At 42.2% G+C, this 26855-nt stretch overlaps 2 protein-coding genes across 6 annotated transcripts in view; both read right to left on the bottom strand.

Annotated features, from left to right (window-relative positions):
• C9 (complement C9) overlaps positions 1 to 854 on the bottom strand; it is a 49431-nt gene extending 48577 nt beyond the window's left edge. The window contains 1 exon segment of the mRNA XM_060009557.2: positions 714 to 854. Within this exon segment, the coding sequence (XP_059865540.2) occupies positions 714 to 790 (77 nt within the window). The 5' untranslated portion in view covers positions 791 to 854.
• Positions 855 to 13067: 12213 nt separating this feature from the next.
• Positions 13068 to 26855, bottom strand: part of DAB2 (DAB adaptor protein 2) — a 52849-nt gene continuing 39061 nt past the window's right edge. The window contains exons 10-16 of one of the 5 annotated variants that reach the window (XR_009519017.1): positions 24582 to 25235; positions 23452 to 23611; positions 18164 to 18796; positions 16985 to 17094; positions 16312 to 16382; positions 13760 to 14762; positions 13068 to 13427 (exon numbers count right to left, since the gene is read on the bottom strand). Coding sequence is in view for 4 of the 5 variants with exons in the window: in XM_060009554.1 (XP_059865537.1) it covers positions 16317 to 16382; positions 16985 to 17094; positions 18164 to 18796; positions 23452 to 23611; positions 24582 to 25235 (1623 nt within the window). In the remaining variant the exon portion in view is untranslated. Of the gene's footprint in view, positions 14763 to 16311; positions 16383 to 16984; positions 17095 to 18163; positions 18797 to 23451; positions 23612 to 24581; positions 25236 to 26855 lie in introns of all 5 variants that reach the window. The other 4 variants (XM_060009554.1, XM_060009555.1, XM_060009553.1 and 1 more) reach the window with 4 other exon arrangements.

Here is a 26855-nt window from a genome sequence, read left to right as displayed (position 1 = left end):
ACTGTGTGTTCTCCAGACACTCTGGGTACAGTGTAGACAGTCAGTGAGCACGTCTTGTCTGCTTGGTTTATCTCCTGGGTGGGCTTGGTGTGGGCTTCATGTTCCCAATTAGGATCAGAGCATAAGAAGAGAAAGTGTCTTTCCTGGAAGCCTGGCCAACAGGTCTGCATCATGGTGATTCTTCTCAAATGGAAGAAAATACCACCCTAAACCTAAGGACAAAACGTGTGCCTCTGGATACAACTTGGGATGTCACGGAGGAGAAGCAAAATGCTTAAGCTTTGCCTGATGTGGGGCAAAAGGAGGATGTAGCCAATAGTTAAGAGTGTTAGACACTGAGGCAGAGTGAGGGAAAGATTTATTGCCTTAAATTTAAACTTCTCAGACCTTAGATACTGATATACCCAGGTTTATTATACTCTAGTAAAAACCAACTTTGTTTCCTAAGTCCAGTATTTGAAGACCATCTCAGCCTTCACACTTGAATACCTTGTTTAAAAGAAATCCCTGGAAACAGCAGCAGATATCCTCAGAAGACTTTGAAAGACACCCTCAGGCTTTTTCTCACCCTTTTTCAAAGTTTAAATTCTGGGGCTCTATGTCTCGATGTGCGTAAAAATGTTTTACCTGCTTTGCTGCTCTGCTACTAAAGCAAACTCTGAACTATCGAAGCCTACAGGGAAATTCCAGAGACAAAGGGAAAAGCGACTCACCTGGGAGGGGGCCCCGCTCTCAGCAGACTTATTTCTAAAATGCATATTGCAAAGGCGAACCTCCGGCTGGTAGACATCTGCTCTAGCTAGGCAGCTCCGAGTGGAATGGCCAGAGGGTTCCTGGAAGACATTTATTTGCAAAGGACTGGGGAACAATTATTGTTTGTTTTTGCTTAGAACTTTTGTCAGATTGGGCTTCCTGGGTGCCAAAGTCCAATCAGAGGAGAGTCATTTCATAACTTGGGCTTACTGTTTTGGCCAAGAATATACTTATCAATTGTACCTTCAGGCAAGGGGCCTGTGAATGCTAAACGGCTGAGATTAGCAGCAGTACTGTGTTGAAAAAAAAAAAACCAAGCAAACAGAAGACTCCGGTGGTTTTCATTTTGGGAGACTCTGGAAGGGATGATAAGAGACTGTGTAGTTTGGGGAAAAAAGGTCTGTGGATGATTCCCATAGAGGCAGAAACTCAAAATTAGTAAAAGAATTGCACCGACCAGAAATGGAGGCACAGACGTAGATGTTCCAGTCTGAGGATGAGCTGTGTGGGTTATTTCCACATGGGCAAAGTGCAAAATGCATTTACAAACCTGGCTTTTTTTAACAGGTATAGTGGGTCATTTTGAAGAATCCAGGTACCCTCCCTAAGGCCTTTCCAATATCTTCCAGAAGGATATGGTCTCTTTATCTCAGAAACACACCTGTCAGCAAGATAGAGTCTGAGATGGAATAACTTGCTCTAAACCCATCGGAAAGAATTTTTTCCCCTCACTTTTATGTTCTTCAGGACTTGTGGAAAGGGCAGGATATTTTGGAATTACCGGAAAATGGGGACACCACAGCGGCTTTTAAAACACTGGTTGCACAATAGAATGACTTAGGGACTTGTGAAAAAACACTGGTGCCTGACTGCTCCCACCTGACACTAATTATTGATCTGGGATGGGGCCCCGCATCAGTATTTTTTAAAGCTTGCTGGGTCATTCGAATGTGCGGTCAGGGTCGAGAATTCAAATGACTACCTGGAGAAAAAACACATGAGATGCGGTATGTTATTGATTTTTAAAAATTCGCTAACACTTAAGGGGACTTCATAAGTATTCATTAATCAAAAATAGGCAATTTTCAACCATTAGCACATACAAAGACGAGCAAAACAGAGGGTAGGGTTGAGGAGATAACAGATATAGAGCTAGTTTTTCCAGTACTGCCTACCTTTTGATCTTTTCAATGGTCTTACCTAGAGTAAAATTACCTCGTCTTATCACCCTTTCTTGCCCCCTCTTTTCTTTTTCTTTTTTTATGCAGGGCTAGAGCTCTCTAATGGGACTAATTTCATCAGTTCCTGAGTCTGCTGTGTGGACAATTTTCATGGTCGACATGTAGGTCATGCAGTTGCCAAGTAATAAGGTGATTCAAATGTGTGCGGCGACACTTATAACTACATCGATGAATAAATCTATGCAACAAGACACTTCTTGGGAATCTTTGCAAATGACAAGTGGGCTGTATCCAGATACGGTAGGAATCTGTCAGATATAATGGAAGAATGCTGAGCCCCCTCTCTTACATGGCCTCTCTGAACCCTGCCAGGATATGTATGGAAAGAAGGACTTGGAAGCAGGCAGGGTACAACGATGCTTTATGCTAATTAGACTTAATGCTAATTGATTAGACTTCATGATAATTGACTTCACAATTAGACGTGACTGGAGATTGAAAAAAATCACCTCTCTCCCTGGAGACTGACTCACTGGAGGCGGGGAATGGAGTATAGGGGTGTTTCTTCGCTGACTGGTTTGAATGTTGAATTGCTCCGTAGAAGTTATATTTATTTTTTTCTCCATGGTTCAGGCAAAATGTAATGTAGCAAAGTAATGGAAGCAGTAAAGTGTAATAATAATATACTATAATAATAATTATTATAAAAATATAGTATGTCTTACATTTTTGTAGCACTTTTAACTCTTCTTTGCCCTTAACATCTATCATGTACAGGACATGTTTTGAAATGAGGTTTGTGTTTATCTCAGGGAAATGAAGACTACAGCAGTGAAAATGGTAACATTTTTAATTTGTGTAATACTTAATGGCTTCCAAAGAACAGAATGAATAAATGTTTATGGAATTTCTGTAATATGCCAGGTTATATATGCGTAATCTCATGTAATCCTCAAGATAACCCATTTTACGGTTGAGGAAACTGAGGTGCACTGAGATGACATCGTTTGTCCAGCATCACCCACCCCCAGTGGTGAGTAGCTGGAATTTGAACTTGGTGAATCTCAGGCTCGTCCATCAGTTCTGTTGTTATTATTCTAATTATGTAATGTGAAACAACATGAAACTATAAAATTCCTCACTAAATCCTCTCAACTCCATAAAAGGTAAGCTTTCAGTCTAGTCTTACAGATGAAGCTCATAGAAACAACAGGCAAGGTGACTTGTAAAGAAATGGCAGAGGTGGGATTTGAACAAACCATGTCTTCAAACTCTCATTCCAGGGTTTCCCACTCTGTTGAGGGTTCTCAAAGTTTTCACCACTCAGGGGCCTTTTAAAATTAAAAAAAAAAAAAATAGAATCCCCACTGGTTTCAATTTGCTGGGGAACTTTGCGAGGTTAAATTATATTTATCGCACAATAATAATACTTTCCCCCATTTTTAAGGCAGAGGCATGCACACGTGGACATTAGGATGTGTGCCCGTCAGGCAGAAACCCTGAATTTTTACTGAGGTGATATAAATGCATTGAGCAAAATTTCCATTTGGCTCTTTTAAAGTGGTAGAATCAGTGTTTTGAAAGTTTATTATTAGTAATTTCATGGACTCCCTTTTAGGGTCCAGAGATTTCAAGTTGGGAACAGTTGTCTCATTCCATATAGGCTTCTAGCTGAGTCCCAAAAGATCCATGTGTCTTCCAATGCTATGGACTTGTTGTGCTTTTACTTACAACACATGCACTTGCTGTAGATAATTAGAATCATTGAACAGGGAGAACTTGGAGATGACTGTCCACTGTAGACCCCTTGGTCTTAGGTGTGTTTTCCTTGCTGCTAGGTCCTTAACATCGAGGATTGTGCCTAGCACATATTAAGCTTCAATAGATATTGCAAGTTATATGCATTAATAGATGAATGAATGAATACAGGTGGGGAAAGTGATGTCCAGGACAGGTAAGTGACACATCCAAGGTCACACAGTCAGGGGCAGAGGCAGCGTCAGATTCCAGCTCTCTTCACTGCTGGTTCTGTGCCTGTTCATTACAATATTCTCAGCTGAGCTCTTTTACAAGAAAGGGGAAAGGATTTCTCTATGGAGTGGTTTTGGGGCTATTGTGAAGCTCAATGGGGTGATGTAAGTCTGGCTGTCCCTTTACAGTAACGAGGATTCCTGCGGCTCAGATCTGTTTACAATCACATGGAACTACTTGGGAACCACTTGACTGCATCACAGCACTTCATTTTGAGGGAAGATTCCACACAGTCCCTTTCTCTTTTGAAGTTCACAAAGTCTGGCTCTGTTACCTCCTATCTTTCTGTTTACCAACACTCTTGACTACCTACCTTCACGGAAGGCTTTGACATCACGTTAGAATCTCCCTCTCCACTCACACCCCAGCCTTTACTTTAGTTATTTCAGTATTCTTAAAGGCACCATACTCACTGCCTTGATTTCATCAGTTCTATCAATATTTGTCTTAATTCCATTCAGCCCACTGCCATGCTCAGCTTCATCCCAACACCTGTCATGGCTTTACCTTGAGAACGTCCATGATCTCTTCTCTGACCACAATTTCCAATTCTTCCAGCTACCTCACTCTCATAATACTCTCAACATCCCCTTTCTCTGGCTTTACTGAGACATCCAGCTCCTCGATTTCTCCATTTTCCCCCAGATTAACACCCTCTTGCTGGCTTCTTTTCCTTTCCTCCTCTGTGTGGATTCCCTGCCCATTAATGGGCCCTTCTCACAAGCTCAACTCCCTCGCACCTCTTCCATCCCTTGGACCACCATCTACAAACTCTCATCCTGGGATCAGTCCTACCAGTTCAGTTTTCTGCTGCCCTGCCTAAATCGAGTTGGACACTCATCTTTGTTTACTCATTGGACTTTGGACAGGTTCTTTCTCCATTTCTCTTAAAGGCTCCTTCACCTCTTGCTCTACCGAGAAATTCAGAAACACTTTGGCTTCCAGTGGGTGCCTGTCATGTCAACTTCCATGCACCTCAATCAAACCTCAGAGGAAGGGCAGGCTTGCTTTTATTTAGGAAAATCTGGTGCTCTGTAGTTACCTCTTGACTTGCCAGGATTCTGCTGTATTAGCTGTGCTTTCCCTTATATCCTCCATTTCTTCAGTTTGATCAATTTCTTCTCCTCAGCCTTGTGCATATGCTCAAATCTCTTTTATCTTTATAGAGTTCTACTGAATTCTTTGATTTTTTTCTCATTGCTACCACCCTTGCCAGCCAAACTTTTGCAGTCTGTATCAATTTTCTTCCTTTACTACATGGTTCTTCCTTTACCTTCAACTTATTGCAGCCTGCCTTTTATTCCATTGAAGACCTAGTTACTGCTAAATTTGAGGTACATGTTTTGGCCCTATCTTTGTCTCATAGAGGCATTTGACCCTACTGGCCGCTCTTATGCTTTAAAATTCTCTGTTCCTTTGGCTTTTGTGATACAACATTTCCTGTTCTTCTGCTTCTCAATCGTTAGCTCCTCTCCCTTGTCCATCATGCAAATTGTACCATTCCCCAGGGAGGTCTGTCCTCTGTCTTCTTCACTTCTCAATATCTACCTACTTTTCTTACCTACGCTTTAAGAGTAAACCTATCATTTAGAACCAGAAGTCTCAAAGGGTGGTCTGTTGAAGTTCCTTTACCAAAATCTTCTGAGTTCTTATTTTGAAAGTATAGATATCTAGAAGCAATAATTTTCAAAAATGTAAAGCTTATTGTGTTACTTTCCAGCTTAACAATCTTCGAGTAGTTCTAAGAAATCTCCAGGTGGATTTTAATTTGTCCATAAGTTGAACTTGCCATGTCTAAAATCAGATGCGTAATTCTTTCCCTGCTCCTGTCAAGGAAGCTCTTCTTATATCCCTTATTTCGTTAATGAGTCACCACCTGCCTTGTTTTTCTGTTTCTATATCTCAAAATCATCTTTGTCTTTTATTGCATTAATATTCTGACAGTATATGAAATGTTAAGCAGTTACTTCATACTTATTTTATAGTTACTGAATGATTGGTTGATTTCACTTGCTTCAGGTATATTTGGCTTCTGGAACTTGGGACTTTGACAGAAAGAAACTAGCATTTGAGGACGAAAATATATACAGACTTATTAGTTAACGATATGTAAACCCAGCTAAATATAATAGGGGATTGAATTTTTTTTCATTCAATTTTATGGTAAGCATATTGGTTATAGGAAGTATAAGAGGAGAGAAGGGGCTTCCCTGGTGGCGCTGTGGTTGAGAGTCCGCCTGCCGATGCAGGGGACACGGGTTTGTGCCCCGGTCTGGGAAGATCCCACATGCCGCGGAGCGGCTGGGCCCGTGAGCCATGGCTGCCGGGTGTGTGCGTCCGGAGCCTGTGCTCCGCGACGGAAGAGGCCACAACAGTGAGAGGCCTGCGTACCGCAAAAAAAAAAAAAAAAAAAAAAAAGGAGGAGAGAAGTACTGTGGGGAGAATACAATCTGGGTGAATGTAAGGTATGCCAGCCTAGAGGCAATGGTACCAGTTTTTGGAGGCAGTGAAGTGGATGAGCGGTTAACTTGAGGTTAAGCGCAAGGACACTGGAGCCTGGGCTGGGATTCCACTCTGGCCACTAGCTGTATGACTTTGGGCAGTGACTCAAGTTCTTTGTGCCTCAGTGTCCTCTTCTATAAAATGCTGGTGGTAGTAGCAGCCCCCCTCATAGAGTTAATATGAAATTAAATTGTTTATTGTTACACTCTCAAAAGAGTGTCTGCCTGTGGTACATGCTGGGTAGCTGTTTGGTGGTATTATTCCACGACTCCTGTGGACCATCCCTGAATCCACTACTCTTGCTTTTCAAATCTGGCGGCACTGTGCCTGCAATGAAGAATTGCAACGTCCTTAGAATGAAGAAGCTCAAAGCCCTTTAGCAAGTAATTACTCAGGAGTTTCACAGTCCTCCCCTCAGGATCCTTTTAACTGAAATAGCACATCCCTTTGAGTCCAAATTAGGTTGTACTAACATTGACGCCTCCTGGACTTCCCTGGTGGCGCAGTGGTTAAGAATCCACCTGCCGATTGGGATTGACATGTATACACCGAGGTGTATAAAATTGATGACTAATAAGAACCTGTGGTATAAAAAAACAAACAAACAACAAAAAAAAACAACTAATACTAAACTTTCTTTGGGTTATTTGTATGGAAATATGTTAATATAAATGTTTCAGACATTACATGAAATTTCTAAAAATCTTATATGTTCTGGTATAATGTTATAAGTCATAATTCTAGTCATCACTTTAAAATGTATATCTCAGAAATAACTAAATTTCCTTGTCAGTTGCATTATTATGAATTTCCATCAAATCTTTAACCATGGTCATTTTTAAGTCTTCTGTCATTTACAGACAGTTCTGGGTGTACTCTGATGCTTTTGCAAAAATGTTCCTATAAAAGGGTTTCATCTTCAAGGAATTCATGGAAAAGACTCTGACAAGTACAGGTTTCTGGAACTGACTATGCTGCTGAACTGAATGAATGAGCATTTTCAGAACTCTAATGGAAAACTGATGAATTCATAAAAGTGCTAACAAAAGATCAAGATGAAAAAAAATTAATTACATGGGACTGAGTGAACCGATGAGGATGATTATAATTTTTGTGACTTTCTGTTGGAATAAAAAAAAAAAGTAGTGGTAACAGGTAGGCTATAAGCTGTAGTCATGTGATATGATTATTGAACTGCCCAAGGCACGATAACAAAAATCCTATTTATTTTGAAAACAGAAGTGCATTAGTTATAGTGGGAATTTTTACATGCTATAAAACAGTTTTATGAAAAGATTTAGTAATGAGCTCCTAGCTTTTATAGGCCAGGGGACATATCTTATCTTTAAACATTAGGTACTCTTTTCTCTCAGAACCATTTATGTTCTTATACCTTGTCTGTGTGACTTTTCATTTACTAAATATCAATGTTGTTGAAGATTCATCTATTTATATTTATGAAAACTGAGCCTCTTAAACCTTATACAATTAAAAAGAAAAAAAAAAAAAGAATCCGCCTGCCAGTGCAGGGGACACAGGTTTGAGCACTGGTCTGGGAAGATCCCACATGTCGCAGAGCAACTAAGCCCGTGCGCCACAACTACTGAGCCTGCACTCTAGAGCCCGCAAGCCACAACTACTGAGCCCACATGCCACAGATACTGAGCCCGCTTGCCACAACTACTGAAGCCTGTGTGCCTAGATCCGGTGCTCCACACCGGCCACGGCAGTGAGAAGCCACCGCAGTGAGAAGCCCGCGCACCATAACGAAGAGTAGCCCCCGCTCGCCACAACTAGAGAAAGGCCGTGCGCAGCAACAAAGACCCAACATAGCCATAAATAAATAAATAAATAATAAAAAAAACGTTGAAGCCTCCTGTGCAGTGACTTGTAGTTTCCCGCTCCCTTCCATTTTATTATGTGTGGTGACCTTCATGGTACTAACTCACAGAGACTAGTCCTCTGCATTCTTTAGCTTCTACCTTCTAGTAAAAGTGCCTTACCATTAGCTTTGCTTATTGTGCTCTCAGCTGTGCTTCTCTTCTGCCCTGAGGGTGCTATGGAATCAAAGACTGCCCTGATCTATCTTTGGAGGTTGGCCAACTTGGGGTTAACCTATGACCCAGGCATGCGGGAAACACATTAGCTGATCTATCGCCCAGTTCCAAGGCCCTCTTGCCAGGACTGGCTTCATGGGCATGGGAAGTAGCACAGGGCTCAGCACTCAGGAGGGCCCCAGGCTTTGTTTAATGCTCTGCTGGTACCATCTTGAAATTCTGAATTTTACGCTGGGACTTCTGTTTTGAAAGCAAAGTTTGATGGGAAAGTGGAGCCTGTGCACAAGCAGAAAAAACGTGCATTGTGTGTCCCCCTTTCCATGACACCCCATTTGCACAGGGTGTTTATGTTGCCCTGTGAACATGGGATTCAGGTGGATTTATGATGTGTGGGACTTCAATGGCTCAAAGTAAAAGTGAGTATAACAAGTGTGTTACGTCTAAGACTAAGTTGGGGGTGTGAAGTGGCTGTGGGTGGGACACTGACAGCCCTGAGAAGTCACACTCTCTGAACCAGAACTTCCTTCCAACCTACACAAAACCCCACAAATGACCAAGAAACATTATCATATCTTTCTTCCTAGTGTTCCTTCCCTGCATCAGCATTCATGTAATGCTGAAAATAACAATATAGAAGGAAAGAAAAAATAGGGCAACACGTAGTTTCTTTTTTTCTATCTTTTTTTTACTCATTAGTGAGATGTGCTGGTAGGATGCACGTGTGTCAAGAAGTGAATTAAAAACAGCTGAGTTAGCTTTGTGCAGTGTTTCTAACAGTTCTGGGAGGAATGAAATATGTGCAAATACATGTGCATATATGAGTTATGAAATACAAAAATTGTGTAATTTCAGTGATTCCACATATAAGTTACAGATTAGAGTTAAAATTCGCACTAATATTTTAACTTTTTAATTTTTCTTTACTTAAACAACATTAAATGGCAAACAAAATACATCATGTTAAGAGAGAGATTTCAGAAGAAAGGAGATAGCTTTATATTTTATTGCCTTTAATGGTACTTTTTCCCCTGCTTTTTGAACAATGGATTTTTGCTCCTTTTTTTTTTTTTTTTTTTTTTTTTTTATGCGGTACGCAGGCCTCTCACTGTTGTGGCCTCTCCCTGTTGTGGCCTCTCCCGTTGCGGAGCACAGGCTCCGGAAGCACAGGCTCAGCGGCCATGGCTCACGGGCCCTGCCGCTCTGCGGCATGTGGGATCTTCCCGGACTGGGGCACGAACCCGCGTCCCCTGCATCGGCAGGCAGACCCTCAACCACTGAGCCACCAGGGAAGCTCTTTGCTCCATTCTTGTTTTTATTTTGCTCTGAGCCCCACAAATGATCCAGCCAGCCCTGCCTCTTCCTTCCTATAAAAGTTGGTAAAGTTAAAAGCTTGATTTCCCAGCCTCCCTTACACTTAGCAGTGGCCACGTGACCACATTCTGGCCAGCGAGCCATAGTTGAAGTCCACTGGAAAGGCTTGGGGAAAACCGAAATGCCTAGTTCGAGGAGCAGACATTGATTGTACTACATTTCCCCTTCTGCCCTCCTTGAACAGTAATATCCTATTTGGTGCTATGCAGCCGTCTTGTAACCATTAGGAAATAAACATAAGAAAAAAACCAAAGGCTATAAAAGTTGGAGTGAAAAGCTAAGCCTCTGTGTCCTTGAGGGTCTTGTTGAGCTGCTGAGCCAACACCAGCAGCCATCAATCTAGACTTTTTTGTGAAAAAAATAATCCCCTACTAATTTTAGCCACTGTGAGCCTTCCATTACTCTTGTCCATTCATTACTAGTGGACTCGTGGGCCCTGAACTGCCTGCCTTGCCCAAGTTCTTTCATCAGAAGAAGAAAATTCCTCCTTCTTTCAGCCCTATTGTTTCCACCATCAAGGCTCTCTACCAGTTTCACAGGCCAGTGAGGGAGACAGGGAGGCAATGTCCTATTGACCCTTCCTTTTCTTTCTCACCCCTCTCTGCTATAGCTCCTGTGTTCCAGCACTCCTCTTAGCTGCTCCCAAACAAAAGGTTCTGTGATGATCCATCAGTGTAAGTAGGTACCTGGTGGAGGCAGCCTCAGACACACCCTGGAGACATCCAAAACCCAGACTCAGACCAGTCGGGTCACCCTGTAACTTTTGGACCAGCAGTAATTTCTCTTTCTTACAATTAAGGTAAGATAATAGAGATTGAAGTCAAGCAAATGAAAAAGAATTCACAGAAAACTCCACAGCTAACATTATAAGGAAAACTTAGTCTGGAGCCCTTCATAGTTGGAGTTTTTTTCTTCTTCTTCTTCTTCTTTTATGATCACTCCATTTTTGGTCCCCGCAGAAGCCCAGTTTCCTTGCCACGAGCAGCCGACACTGTCATCTCTCTGGGGACTGTCACTCATATGATTTCAGCACATGATAGAGGTCCAGTAATTAAGCACATACTTTCAGAGAAGCAAGGGAGAACAAGGGGCTCAGTCCCTCATTAAGTGAGACGACACCTGGGTGGGTCTTGTCCATCAGCATTGCTGTAATTAGGACACGTTAACAGGGCTGCTGCCGCCACAGCCCATGTGTGTCCATGTTTGGCATATTGACTTAGGACGTGAGATGTAGTTGTTTTTAATAGAAGGGGGTTCGTTAAAACATAGCCTTTCCCAGCAAGAATTAGGCATTTTATTATTTAGCAATCTCCTCCAATGGTTATAATAGCTTAAATATTTACCAGGGACTGTTGGGGAGCTCCTGTCTTTCACTAAGAGACTTTGTATTGAAGCTATTCCAGGAATATGGGTCAGAGTCCTCACTTGTCAGCTTATTGCAGGGTCAACCAAACTCCTGAGTTAGGCATATCCTCTGTTCTTTCCCCTACCTGCTGTCAGAACAGGAAAGACACACAATCATACTCTGTTTGGCTCTCGAGACATGATGGTTAACATTTTGATGGAGGAGTTTGAAATCACTGCCTGAAAAGATCTCCCTGCATAGCTGAATGAGACCTCAGCTATGGCTCATTGTCTAGAATGTGGTCACATGGCCACAGCTACGTGCAAGGGAGGCTGGGAAATGAAGCTTTCAGCTTTACCAACTTCCACAGTAAAAGTAGTTAAGATGCACAGTTCCACAATCAAATACCTTGGAAACCACTCAAAGAGTTGAAGCAAATTGTAGCCATTTTAAAGCATGGATGACGTTCTCAGATGAGCTGGAACAATAACAGATCCCACCTTGCAGAATTACAGTAGCAACAGAATGAGGTTATGTTGTGTAAATGGTAAAGCACTTCACAGATGCAAGATTATTTTGAGAAAATCAATACCTTCTCCCTTTGTATTGCCTGTATGTGAGAGAAGTGGAGGCCCAGGCTGGCTGTTAAAGTTCAGCTTTTAGCTTAGAGCTATGTGATGCTTAAATGAAACCCTCTTCTGCGATAATAGTGTTACCCTCAAAGCTGAATTCCCGGCTTACAGGTGTGAACACCACTGCTACTAAGAGACTCTAAAGAGGTCTGTTTCTACTTTGCAGGGACACTTCAGGAAGCACCTCCCTCGGCTTGGTCAACAGTAGCTCCTACTGCATTGAAGTGAATGTCATCCCTTGTACACATATCCCTTAACCTCTGGCAAGACCTTGCTTAAACCACATGGCAATACCACACAGGTTCAGTGGGTTAGATATACTGCAGACCATTTGGATAAGCCACATAATTTGTGCAACCTGTGCTTATCAGCAGCCTTCTCCAGTTCATCTGTGGTTTACTGGAAGCTGCTCACATGTGGAGTCTGTTTCTCTATATTCTACTCCTTGTCAGAAAGAGACCAAATGTTTCAGTTAAAGGGAAAGGTAAGGCAGTACTACCAAACATCCCCTAACAGTAAATGCCAATCAACGACACCTACTCTGTCAAGTTCATCTTATTCCCTAGAGGAGTCAGGTTTAACACCAAGACTTCTACAGTCAAGCAGGGTCTGCCTTGGGGTCATCTTCCCTGTAGCTCCAGGTCTTCTTGAAATGAATGAGAGCCTTGAACTTTTTTAATAGGGGAGAGTGTTTAAGAGTGTCCTAGTGTTAAAGACATTTGAGCATCGGCCTGACCACCTAACTCAGAAGCTCAGAAGTCTCTTCTGAGTAGCTAATACAAGTCTGGACCAGTCCACACAGTTGTGTTTTGATGAAATCAGTCATGGCTAACTAAAGAACAAGGAGAGGCAAAGGGTAAAAGGCATGAACCAACAGTTCACTAAAGAATGATTTTTATACTAGACATAATTGAGGTTGTTCTGGTACAGGTCTTATCCGCTAGACTCCCATTAAACTCCCAGGGAAGGACTATGTATAGGTCTGAGAGAGAAAATAGAAGCTTGAAAGGCGTGAGACAGTAATTTCCCTGTGGTCCTATTTCATGGATTTCCACTTTTTCATTCTTGTGACAATCCAGAAGCTATTATAACTAACATTTGCTGACCTTACCCTGGTGTACGCTGTACCTTGACTCTACTACATCAACCGAAAGCAGGGGTCAAATGAACTGATGATAACACGTGAGATTCTGCCATTCCAGTTTATTGAAATGAGTAAATTTATAGCTTTCTTTGCATACAGAAAAGTGCACAAGAAAATAAGTATGTACAAAACAATTGTGTGGCTGTCCATCACTTTCAAAAATTCAATTCCCTAGAAATAGTTGCCTCCAGTTAGCACATTTAGGTATGTGGACATATAAAATACTATTTCAAGTCTGTGTTAACAATGACTGAGTGGGAAGTCAGATGGAAAATGATGCCATACGTGATCAGCTATTATCATTCAACGTAAAGCCACAGGCCTTTAGCTCGGACTACTTGGAGCTAATCAGTAGAGGTTCAGGAGGCCACCATCTCGTTTAGTTCCTGAGCAGTCATCCTCTTCTTCCACCTAAAGATAACATTGTATGTGGTTGATTAACACCCACAAGAACCTGAGCACTAGGGGTCAAGAGACAACATTAAAAAACCCAACATAAACAAAACAAAACAAAACTCATATGGCAAGAACAAACCCTTTGAACTGTGCTGACAATAGGACTGAAAATGAACTGGAAAGGTTTCCAAGGTTATGAGGAGAAAAATATTGCAGGCATTAGATTTTTAATGATAACACTGCAGATTTCTTCTCCCATTTATCATCCTACTAACTGTGAGACTGTGTGGCATAAAGAAAGCTTTCCAGTTACTTGATAAAGGCCTGGCATTACCCCAAATAAGCACCTAATGTTTGGCACTATCACATTTCACTTTGTGATGTTTCTCTTCAGAACACGGTCCTTCTTTGCTGAGTTGAGTTCAATTTTTCTTCAACATGAACTGCTCTTCCGGAACTTCAGCTCAGGAGGATGGCCTCCTATTCCATAGAAAGGATAAAAGTTGTGCCCATTTGCAATTCTAGTTACTGGGATTAGAGATTACTGAGAAGGCAGAGAGGCTTCAGATCTGTGAATCATTAGATTTTTTTTGCCCCATAAAACTCTGTTGTTTGTGAAAGAGAGGTAATATTATATAAACCCAGGAGTAAAAATGACTGAAAAGAGAATCAGAGGGAAAAGAAGAAGAGAGATGAAAAATGATTTTCCCTCATTTGCAATAGCTAGCAAGAGATTGGAGAAGACAATCCTGCCCTTGAGAGAAGAATAATGTTCAGAAAGAGAAGTTATATCTTTAAAAACGTTCTTAGGTGTGTTCAAAGTCCCCAGAGAGAAACCGAACTTTTACTTTATTTTACTTTAAAAATACTCTGTAGGTGATGGTCTGAAGCAAGGTTTAAGAAGGTGCCTTGTTCTACCACAATCTTTAGGTTTTATGCTCTGAAACAGAACCCCGAAACACTCTGAACCATAAGGATTTTAAAATTTATTCAAAACAGTATGATCTGAGGGGTTGTGGTGGCTGCATCGCCCAGCCAGAGGGTACACAGCACAGTGCTCTAGAAGATTCTAGGGACACAATAAACAAGGGTTCAAGGAGGGAAACTACTTCATTTACATTTAAGCTAGAGAGTTTAGGTTCTTAATTTATTTAAATCCATAGATTCAGTTTAGCTAAACAGAAAGTGGAAGGCATTCTACAAGTGGAAGAGGCAGCAAGAAATAGGGCAACAGATAATACGTCAAAGCTAGAACAAGGGCAGAGGTCAGGACTTGTCTGCTTATTAGCTTTGTCCTTGACTACTAAGGCCAACCTTTTTGTTCCTCTGGACAGTCAGCATGCCAAGTTCCTAGAGAAGTGTGGAGAAGAAAAAAACCCATGGTTAGATTTTGGATTGACTATCAATGTATTAAATATTAAGTCATTATTTTAAAATGTCAGTCATAGTATCTCCTAGGACCGATTCAAGAGGATTGGATAGAATAGTCGATGTAGAATCTGTAATTAAAGTGATTAACACAAGTACTTAATAATGTTAGCTATTTTCTCCCATGGCAATTGTCCCCCTTACCCCTCAACCTATATATTTAGCAGGTTGACCAAAATTATCCTTCCTTCATGACCTAAAGAAGAAAGTGCCTCCAAAGAGAACTCTATAGTCAATTCAATTTAGCACAAACAATCCTCCTAGATTTTCAGTGCGGTTTGTTCCTTTCTATTGTCTGTGTGTGCCTCCCCTGGAGAGGAAGCAATAATGAGTCTCTGTCAAGACTTCTAGCCCTTCAATATCTTCCATATATTACACTGCTTTATTAACATTAGAAACCATCTGGACGCTTGTTCAAATGAAGCTTTTCCTCAGCACCGAGGGGGATTCCTTAGGGCTGGGGCCCGGGAATTTGTCTTTTCAGTAATCTCACTCGGTTCTCTGAAGCTGATTTTACGGAAAAGCACTTTCAGAAATACTGTAATTACAGAAGTGGAGTGAGGGGGGCTAATCCAAATTGCAAAAAAACTCAAATCTTATTGTTGATCTCAGATTTAAGATATTTATCTATTTAAAAGAATTCAGTTCTACGTGGGTCAAGACAGTTTGGTAGTCTCACTTGAATGAGGCAAGACTGAAAAAGAAATGGGTTTGGGTTCTTTTCATTCTTCCTGTTGTTCACCCCTTTTAAAATGCAGATAAGTCTCCTCTCCTCCACTAACTTCAACCTTTCAAGATTAACGTTGCTTCCACTCACTGTTGAGAAAGAAAAACAGCCCTCCCCCTTTCCCCTTCCCGGGTCTCAGTCTAAGGTGGTTACACACAATAACTGACCGAGGATGAAACCCACCAGCAGACTCACGTGAGCTCATGCTACTTTTGAAGGAGGTACCGGCAGCTGTCACCACTTTGGGATTTAACATCGCCAGACTAGTTCAGACTAATCTGAGGCCCCTCACAGAGAAATATGTATTGATTTGGGAGGCAGAAGTGTGATCATGAGCTGTTTGGCTGACCTGTTTGGTGGCTTCAGAAGGTCCCCAGATTTTGAAGCTTCTGTAGAAAACTAATTACCAGGAAGCTTTGCAATCACTTCAATGTGAAGGTCAAAAATCTAGAAGGCTATGTGTTATATTGAGTTTTACTCCCATACAGAAGTGAAATACCAAAAACACAGGATGACAGAAATCCACATCCACATGCGTATAGTACTGTTTTTCATATGTATGAGAACTCTATTCACAGATGTCCAGCCTATTCATTACTAAACTAGTTAAGTACAGTGTTCCATATCTTTTACTTCTCCATTACAGAGATTTAACTTCTTTCCGATTCTAAAATTAAAATTTCACCCTTACCCCCATGCCACCCTTTTTCACCAAACCTAAGCTTAGGAGGGTCTTCTACTTACAGAAGTTAGGCAAAAGGATTTCCAAATGGATCCCTATATACATCAGAAGATGTGGATTGAGGAGAAGCCATCTATGGAGATAAAACCATCTAGTCAATAACCATAATTACAATCGTAAGAAAACAACTATAATTAAGACTTCTCAGATCCCTTTAAAAAAAATCACTTACGTCACAGACTAATCAGATATTGTATGTGGGTCTGTGATGACTTGTGTTTGCCTGCCTGTGATGTGTGTGTGTGTGTGTGTGTGTGTGTGTGTGTGTATTATTTACATCAAAACCAAGTTTCAGAATTATGTTTGCCTCCCAATGCAAAATATTATTTTTATGAGCTAAGTAATTATGGGTGGGAAATTAGGAACTTAAATCTTTGAAAAAATTTTAAAGATACTATTTTGGCTCAATTATCTTTCAAAGTGCTTTCCCGAGCTAGGTTAAGTGAGATACAAAGGACTTTTCTATATGTTATTTGTTTCTGAAGTTCAGGAGAGTAGTTCCTGCAAAAATAATCTTTCCCCAGTTTGAGTTGAGGTTTACACTGCGATGGTCCTCAATGATCCATCGTATTCAAATGTCCTTTACTGTCAAAGATACAAGCAAGGTTAATTCAGGAGGTGGTAACTCTATGTGGTGTGTACTTTGGAGCTCATCTTCTAATAGTTGATACTTACAGACGCTGGTGATGAACGGAAAGAATCTTTAGAGAAGGGGTTCTCAAATGCACTGTCAGCAGATTTGGAAACTGGCAGGGCACCTTGTCTGGGAGCTGGCTTTGGTAGTTCTAGAAGGTGAAAAAGTAGTCAAATACATGCACAAGTTCTCCAGTCAGGCTTATCTTAGAAATTAAGTTTCATACTTGCTCCGAACGCACAGGTTCAGGGGCCATGGCTCACGGGCCCAGCCGCTCCACGGCATGCGGGATCTTCCCTGACCGGGGGCACGAACCCGTGTCCCCTGCATCGGCAGGCGGACTCTCAACCACTGCGCCACCAGGGAAGCCCTAAGTTCCATACTTTTGAAATTGACATCAATGGAACAAAAATCACCACCAAATACCAAGACTCCCAGTGATTATTACAGGCAAATTCATCCCTTCTTGGAAGAGGAAGCCGTGCATATTTGCTTGAAGTGGAAGAGATTCAGAATTCCCTCACTTAAAAGTACCTACGTGGGGCTTCCCTGGTGGCGCAGTGGTTGAGAGTCCGCCTGCCGATGCAGGGGACGCGGGTTCGTGCCCCGGTCCGGGAGGATCCCGCATGCCGCGGAGCGGCTGGGCCCGTGAGCCATGGCCGCTGAGCCTGCGCGTCCGGTGCCTGTGCTCCGCAACGGGAAAGGCCACAACAGTGAGAGGCCCACGTACATGGCAAACCTTCACCAAGCCTTGAGGCCAACACAGAAGTAAAAGCTCCGAGAGGTTAGGTCACTAATACAGTACAGCGAGCATTCGAATACTGGCTGCATTTTGAAGCGCTTTCGTTCTACCACACCTTTTTAACTTTCCTCATTAGATGGGTAGTGCAGTCCATACACACCTACTCATGAAAAAATGAGTCCTTATCACACATACAGCCTCCAGGTGCCATGACCCATTGAATTTCAATAGCTCCTGGCAGCCCTTTTAAGAATTGTCACAAGAGGGCAGCATTGGGCCAGCCCTTAGAAACAGCTAACTAAGGTAAAGTTAACTCCGTAAGGTAAATGGTTAAGTTGTCTCCATAACCCCTGCTAGGCAAAAAAAGCAAGAGTAAAGCTATTGGTGGGTCGGGAGAGGGTTCTTCTGAGGGACTCTGTGGGCCCATATGGCAGTGGAATACTTGTTGGTACAGCTGACAGAGAAGTAGGTAGCTTACCATTGATTTTTCTCAACAGTTGATTCGCGTCAAAGTCATCATGGTCTGCATTCTCCTGAGGAATGCCAACTTTGTTGTTGAAGTAGTTGGAGAAGGCACTTGAAGTCCCAGCGGAATTCTGCTCTCCTTTCCTTGCTGGCAGAGTAGGCGGCTGCCGCAGTTGGAAGTCCTTAAACATTTCTTTCACTTCCTTCACTTCTTTGTCCCCAAGTGGGTCCAAGGCAACAAAGGCATCGCTGGAGACGTCCTTCGGAGGGCCAGTTCTGGGAGGTGGCTGAGGAGGAGTGACCAGGAGAGAGGAGAGCATAGAAGGGGGCTGGGCTGACACAGTAGGAGCTGGAAAAACATTGCTCTGAAAAGGATTCCCCAGCGGGCTGGTTGATGACCAAGTATTGGGTGTCACGGATGCTGACGGGCCCCAGACTACAGGGGCTGGAGGTGAAGCTGAGGCTGCAAAGGATGAAGGCTGGTTCCAACCTGGAACAGCTGGGCTTGTGGTAAAGACGCTTGGCTGACTGAATCCTGAAGGCTGGCCAGCCATCATAGTGCCCGGGACCATTGTAGTGGATTGACTAAAGACTAAGGGCGCTGGGTTCCACGGTCCTGTCTGAGCAGATATAACTGGTACACCACCTGAAGGAGGGAAATGGGATAAAGGACTTATCAGGAAACTAGCCTGAAGAGGATCCTCGAGTTTCAGAGAGTCAACTCTCCGGAGAGCATTTTTAGAGAGCATCTACATGCCAAACCTTTATTAAGCCTTGAGGCTGACATGGCTTTTATTAGATTATTTCACTCCAAAGATGAAGGAGCTGTAGCAAGCATTTAAATGCTGGTTGCATTTCGAAGCCCTTTCTTTCTTCCACACCTTTTTCACTTTCCTCATTAGATAGATAATACAGTCCATAAGTACCCAGTCATAAAAAAGAAAATGAGCCCTTCTCGTACGTACACTGACATCATTCAAACAGCTAGAACAGAGCCTGTCAATAGCATGAACCTACGTATTGAGTAAATACATTTACATATAGAAACCATGCTTGTTATGAAGTAAATTAATATAATCCATCAGGGCTTCCCTGGTGGCGCAGTGGTTGAAAGTCTGCCTGCCGATGCAGGGAACACGGGTTCGTGCCCCGGTCCGGGAAGATCCCACATGCTGCAGAGCGGCTGGGCCCGTGAGCCATGGCCGCTGAGCCTGCGCGTCCAGAGCCTGTGCTCCGCCACGGGAGAGGTCACAACATTATTTTTTCTGCGTACCGAAAAAATATATATATATAATCCATCAGATACTCTTGAGAAACTGATTTAATGTTTTCATTGGGCAACTGGCTCATGTCTGAGGTCTTACGGAGACTAGCTATCAGGCATGTGCATTAGGCTTTAACATGTTTACATCCCGAAGAAACCATTTCAAAGCTTCCTTGCTTTTAAATGCTGCCAAGGTGGACACAGCTACATAAAAGGATGATAAAATTTGGTTGATGCCAAGATAGCTTTAGACTTTTATATACAAAAATGGAGAAAAGGCTAGTTTTCCTAGGAGAGCTGTTTCAAATAAAAGTGCTTCCTGCCATGTGTCACTCACTAAACTTTGCCAGAAGTTAGAACAGAGTATTTAAAAGAGGAAGAGGAAGAGAGGGAGACGAGATAAAGTGAAGCAAAAACACAAACAAAAAAAAACAACCCTTGCAATGTGACTAACTGCCTGTCTGCAGGCATCTGCTCTTTGTGGGGAAACGGCTCTATCACCTGCACCCTTGCCATCGTTGATTTGTAATTCATTAAATCACTAAAATCTAGGTCTCGCCAGTGTGCGCCCTCCTCTTCTTGAGAAGCTCATTCCCTGCATCTTGTTCTAATACGTAGCACATTTTCTCTTCGGCCTCTTCCCAAGTGTATTAATGACCCAGTTAAACTGTCGTCACTAACAGAAAACCTAAATTCAGCCTCATGCCCATTCACAAACGACACTCTGCTCTCAAAACCTACTTGCTTTGAGCTTTGGAGCAGAGCATTCTTGAGTTATGAAAGTTTTCTAACCAAAGTAGGAGAAGGCCTTCAAACCTGGGTTAGGAATGTTTTTGTTTCCAGAGTGAGAAATATTTTTAAAACAACGTTCAGGGGCCGATATGGTAAGATGTTGTATCTTGAATGTTCTTGGGACTGGAGCCTGGTGTCACTTGACTCAATCGTCATCAGGAACAACAGCCATCTGGCCGTGAACACAAGGTGTGCTCACGAAGGCTGCTGGGTTTCAGAGGTGGGTCATCTTACTAAATCAACATGCTTATTTTTGGGGTGAGGAAACTGGGCACAAGAATATTATTACAATTGAGAGGGTCACAGTCTGTGAAAGAGACTAAAACTCAGGCATACCACCTCCAAAGCCAGCACCCTATCCTCCTGTTCTGTCTCCTTGGCATCAAGGAACAGAACTATATTTTTTATTAGCATGTTAATCCAAATACTTATTTGACATATACCGAAATGAGACTTCATGTACACTCAAGAGTATACATACAGGCAGACCTCAGAGATATTGCAGGTTTGGTTCCAGACCACTGCCATAAAAGGAATATGGCAATAAAGTGAGTCACACAAATTTTTTGGTTTCCCAGCCCATATAAAAGTTACGTTTACACTATACTGTAGTCTAGTAAATGTACAATAGCATTATGTCTAAAAAACAACGTACATACCTTAATTTAAAAACACTTTACTGTTAAAAAATGCTAACCGTCACCTGAGCCTTCAGCAAGTCATAATCTTTTTGCAATAGTAACATCAAAGATCATCAATCACAGATCACCATAGCAATATAATAATAGTAAAAAAGTTTGAAATATTGCAGGAATTACCAAAATGTGATACAGAGACACGACGTGAACAAATGCTGTTGGAGAAATGGCGCTGATAGACTTGCTCGACTCAAGGTTGCCACAGACCATCAATTTGTAAAAAACTCAATATCTCCAAGGTACAATAAAACGAAGGGCAATAAAACGAGGTATGCCTGTGTTCCTTTCACAACCAATCAAGGGAACAGTTCTCTTAGATCCTATAATACAGGCTTCTAGAAGTGGCTTGAGTTTGAACAAAGTTATTGCTGGCATTTTAAAACAAATTACTTACATTTTATTAACTGAAGCTAGAGTCACTCACTAATAATTTACACCAATTGGATGTGCAAAAATTGGATAGAATTTTACCATCTTTCATGTTGGATGACTTGCCTTCCCTTAGGAAAATGTGTGGCTTTAGTCCTAGATGGTATTAGTGGGAGTGGCGGTAAAAGAGAAAAATACATTTGAGAGAAACTAAAGGCTTTCCCAGTGTATACTTAGGCCAGCCTTCATTCCCGTCTACCAGGTCCCATGCATCACGTTTCCAAGATATTTAAGGCCCTGCTGGAGAAAGGTAAGGAAAAAGAAAGTGTGGGTATAAAAAGTTAGTTTTATTAACCTTTAGATGCTAGATTAAAGCGCAGGGCAGCTAGTCAAAGGCTCAGCTTTCTACAATGCCCTTTCCCCACCCCCAGTTCTCCAGAGGAAACGGTCCCCCAGCTGGGTCCAGCGGAAGCCAGACCTACAACCTTCCATGGCTTGGCGGAGGGTCCCTGCTAGTGGACAGGGGCTATACTGTAGGGCTCAGTTTGAGTCCCATGTCCAAACTGGGAAGAATCATCAGTATTCTGCAGTTGTATACCCCAAGGCCTCAACAGGGGCACCTAGCCAGAAAGCTTCACTTCGTCTGAATAAATTAACAGTTATAGGGTCCAGCTGTATTTTCAGGCTGACTTGTTAAATATCGGCTGTAAAAATGCTTCGGGGCATTGATATGAAACTACAAAGCTCTGCGATGTGACCTAGTCGCAGGCACTGCATACAAGCTCTCTATCCTTCTGCAGGGAAGGCACCAACCAGCTCCACTTGAGGGTGGAGGAGAAAGGGATGCAGAAAGGGGAAGACCCCAAGAGATATGAAGTGCTTGGGGAGAGTCTCCTGATGGTGTCAACGCCAAGCAGAGACCTGGAACAAGTGGGCTTCTCACACCTGCAGGGATTTCAGCCACTCAGCAGGTGGGAACCAACCCTCCTGTTGCTACCACACTCCAGATAGGATGGAGCGGATTTAAGATGACAGAACCAAAATATTTTCCTTTGGCGGGAAACAGCAGGAAAAAAAAGAGTCCTGATGATTGACTCAGCAGGAGGCAGAGAAAGCCAAGATCCCTGGTCAGATTTTACAAAATAGGGGAAAGTCTCTCTTCACCCATAGCCCCCCCCCCCCAGCCCCCTCCCAAGACAGAGTCTATTTGGAGCTTGTAGAGGAGATAAGAAGTAGAAAAACAAAGAGAAGCCCCAGCAGGAGAGCAAAGACCATTGTCGGGGTTTCTGAAGACTGTTCCATGGAGGCAGGAAAGAACTGGAGGCTTCAGGCAACGAGTAGCAGGGCCAGCCCTCGGCCAAGTGGCCTTCCCCAACGTCCTGCCACAGAGTGGCCCAGTGGCTTGCAGAGCTGGTGACACATTTTTGAATGACAGCAGCATCACCTCTTGGGTATCTGATAAAATTCCATCTCTTGCCTTATTTCTGTGTTCTCTTCAACTTCAGACTTCTATACTGTGGACTTACTAACTCTACTAAGACACCCATCTAGCCAAAATACCAGCAAGGAGCTGCTAAGGCTGAACTATTCAGAGACTGATCAAGATATATGCCTGTCTCACACCCACCATATGCCTAGAAACAGAGCTGGGCTCAGAACCCGGCACTTTCATTCAATTACTCACACTTGCTTCAGATTTAACTTATAGCCCTCTTGGGGTGTATATCCCTTCCTTTAACCAAGAGGTTAAATAGGGGATAGCGCTTCAATTTAGTAATGGCAAATTGCATGGAAGACATGCATGTTGCTACTTCTTCAAATAGAGATGATAGACAAGGCTCTCTCATCTCAACCCTGTTTCTCCAATGAAGCTGGTCTGGGCTTCAGAATCCCTTCCTACTGTCTTCAGTAAGCCATGACCGGTTGGTTCAGGTAAGTGCGATACTAAAAATGGATTTCTTCTCACATGCCAATTCAAGGAGTCAAATTCCAGTTACAGGTCAAGAGTACCTAATAGGGGTGGGTTGTAGAGAAGTAAAAGTGGGAGAAAGGCTCCCTAGGATGCTCAAATCTTATGCCCCAGGAACCCCCATGGATATGAAGTGCTCCTTCCTATGAATTACCATCTTAGGAGTGAAAGTAACAGAGCCAAACCTAACTCCATCTCTACACACCTACCTAGACCCCCAAGGGGCCCTACTGGGGCAGCAGCACTTGTTTTGAAGAGGTCCAGGGGCTTGGTCTGTATGGTTGCAGGTTGTCCTGGAGATGTCTGGCCTGGAGGTTCTGAGACGAGAGGAGCAAAGATGTCTGATGCAAGTAAGTCTTTTGCTGGAGACTGACAGGGCAGAGAGGGACACAGAGCAGTTACTCAGGAACAGTGAAATCCAGCTCTATTCTGTTTCCTACTCTGTACCTCGAATTTGCGAACACAAAAAGAGAAACTTTTCCCCATTATTGATAAATTATTATAACAAACTCCAAAAGACAAAAAAAAAAAAGACACGGATCCTGGCAATGGACAGAATATTGGGTCCTGGGGACTGACGCAATGGAGGACCTACAAAGTGAAATCTACTTTGCTCATTTACACATTTGATTCTGTCTGGTCTCCTTATCAGCTAAAAGCTTGAAGCTGGGAGAGAAAGGGCAACTGTAAGTAAGCAGCCTAAATATTCTGATCCTTCTTCTGGATTTAAATCATTCTGCATAAAGATGATACAGTAGTTTAATCATTAGGCCAGCATATTCCAATGCGATTTTTAAAATGAAACTTATATAAACCCCATTTTAAATTGCTTTTGAAGGAAGTGGTAATAGTAAATATATAAGTTTCTTTTAAGACAATGGATTGTTCAGTCATTAATCAGAGGAGAAAAACTCGAGAATTTTAGACCACCACCTTGGACACGAATGCCATATGCCGGGGTGTGTGGAGGCGTGTGTTAGTACGGGGAAGGTACAAAGGGAATCACAGGAACCCTTCCCCTCCCCTCCCAGAACATGATGATCAAACTTACCGGAGGTACAGAAGCATAGCAGCATTAAAAACGGAAAAACTTGTGTTTAGTTAATAATATGTGACGACATGCAAACAGAAAGCAGGGTGTGACAAACACTGCCGAGTGAGAAGCTTAAAAAGGGTGACAGTTAGAGGAAAGTATTCCTGGAGAACGATGCGCCTTATCCCACCTCCTATGTTACAGCCACACAGGAAACTACAATAGCAGCAGGAAAGAGAGCTTGCATCACACCACCCTTTGGTACCGAACATGCATTCTGCCAATGGATATGTGGAGACAATTCACCTTAGCAGTCCTTCTGCCTCTTCCTGGTTTGGTACTTTGTGGAGGTGGGATAATGGCTATGGAGTCATGTGGTAAGGACTGGACAGAGCTTTCCAAGTCCTGCTTTACGCCATTCGGTACGGGCAGTCCTTTGGGAGGGCTTCCCACAAAAGGGTTCGGGGAGGATTTGATATGGAAGCCGTTCTGTTCTCTTTCAGATACCCCATTGTGAGTTCTCACTGCTGGCTGTGTTTGCGTACTTGATAAGGGCCACAGGCCTGCCTGAGCTTCCTGTTTGCCAGTCCGGTTAGAGATTTGGTCAAATTGCTGACCAAAGTAATCAACATCCCCATTCAGGGGCCCGTTACTCAGAGGGGTAGACGAGCTAGTCAAATTCTCTTTCTTCTGATCTGGAGATTTGAGAGAATCAGACGAAGAGGGTGCCGATTGGTCTGGCTGTGCAAAAGGATCGTCACGGAAAGGATCAGGATTAGGGGTGGGAAAGAAGTTGAGATTGGCAGAAAAGGCATTTTCAGGCAAGAAAGATGCCTGAGGCTTTGGTCGAGGAAGAGAGCAGGAGGCGATGCCATTTGTTAAGAATAGATTTTCTCGTAAAGAATTCTGATTGGTGTCGATTTCAGAGTTTAGATCCACTAACAGGATATCTTTGCTTTCCTATCACATTTGGAAAGAAAAAAAAAAGAAAATGTTAGTCCACGTTGTGACTTCAAATGAGAAAGCTACATAAGATGACTAAGATTATCAAAATTTCCATTCGATTTCAGTCTTACTGGTTGACCATTACCTCCTCCCATCGTGTCCCTGAGTGCACTTACTAGTTGTAGAATAGGTCCTCCCTGCCCCTCCCAGGCCCTTTTAAGTCTCAACTTCATTGGCCCTTCATTCAGTGAAATCTTACTGTTGTTTACTTCACATGTCTCCCCTCACCCTTTCAGACTGGCTGAGTTCATAATCATCATTGTTTCAATTCATGCCTTTGACAGTCTTAAAGGGAATTGATTTCGAGTCACTCTAAGTGACTATCTAAGCATATTGAGCTTGAAGGAAATGGCCTAGCCCCTCTTCCTACATGATGTACATTCCTATTGTACCCCCAGAGTCACCTAATATCACCTCTCTAAATGAGTGAATTCATTGCCTAATATAGTCATATCTTATAATTCTAGTTATAATAAAGTTTAAGGTCAAATATATTTCCCTACAATTGGTCTTTCCTCTAGGGGGGCAAAGAAGATTTTCCCCTCACATCACAGCCTGCCAGGTATGCCTCTTTAAATACTTAAGGATCTTTTTAAAAGTGTAGCCAAGTTGGGTCTCTCATTCTCATCATCCTAGTCTCTCCTCTGGACGTACTCTTTTGTCTATGTCCTTCTAAGAACATGATACTCAAAATACTGATATAATCTAACATAATATATCACATTAACCTCTCATAGTTGTACCTTTTTTCATAATATAGTTTAGTGTTGCCTGTGTCATGACAGGAGTCTCCTCTACTTAGTGGATAAATTCAACTAATGTTGAAGTCACCTTTAATTTATGTATAATCTAATCTTTAATTTATGTATAAGGTGGAGATATGGGTGTAAGAGTTAATTTGAAAGACATACTAAATGAATAACTCTACAAATTCTATTCCTTCCCTATCATTTTTCAGTTATGTTAATTATTTGGATTCTCAATTGTCAGATATGACATTCTTCTCAGCATAAAAGCAGCAAATTTGATAAATCTGACATGTCTTTATTCAGGGCAATGACACAACTAATTAGGATTCACCCTGGGATATAGCTATCATACTGACAGACCTTCCTTCTGATTGACTTTGATCAATTAAATACTTAACTATGCTAGCCACAGAAGAATATAAACAATAAAAACTGTCGAGCTGAAGTGGAAGTTAGTTTTCTAGTATTATCCTGGGCAGATTATTAAATATTTTGGTCATTGGGACAATGATCAAGACGATCTCAAGGGAATATAAAATTCTCAAACTAGTAAATAAAAAGGGAGACTGAATAGGTCTCCTCAGCTTTAAGAGAAAAGAACAAAATTTTTAAAAGTTTAGGTCCTAAATCAGACCTAATTGGTATTCTATATTTTGGCTTCCTTCACTGTTAGGTATAAAGGCACAATTTTTAAAAGCCAGCTTTTCTCTTTATAACCAGAAGAACTTGTCAGAAGAGAGAACTTGTAATTAAAAAACAAAACAAAACAAAACAAAAAACTTAAAAAAAAATCAAAGAAATTGATTGGAAGGCTTCTTAATGCAGG

The sequence above is a fragment of the Delphinus delphis genome, chromosome 3 (genome assembly GCF_949987515.2).
Source record: "Delphinus delphis chromosome 3, mDelDel1.2, whole genome shotgun sequence".
Taxonomy (NCBI): domain Eukaryota; kingdom Metazoa; phylum Chordata; class Mammalia; order Artiodactyla; family Delphinidae; genus Delphinus; species Delphinus delphis.
The sequence above is the reverse complement of the archived record's forward strand: the minus strand, read 5'-3'. Positions and strand labels throughout refer to the sequence as shown.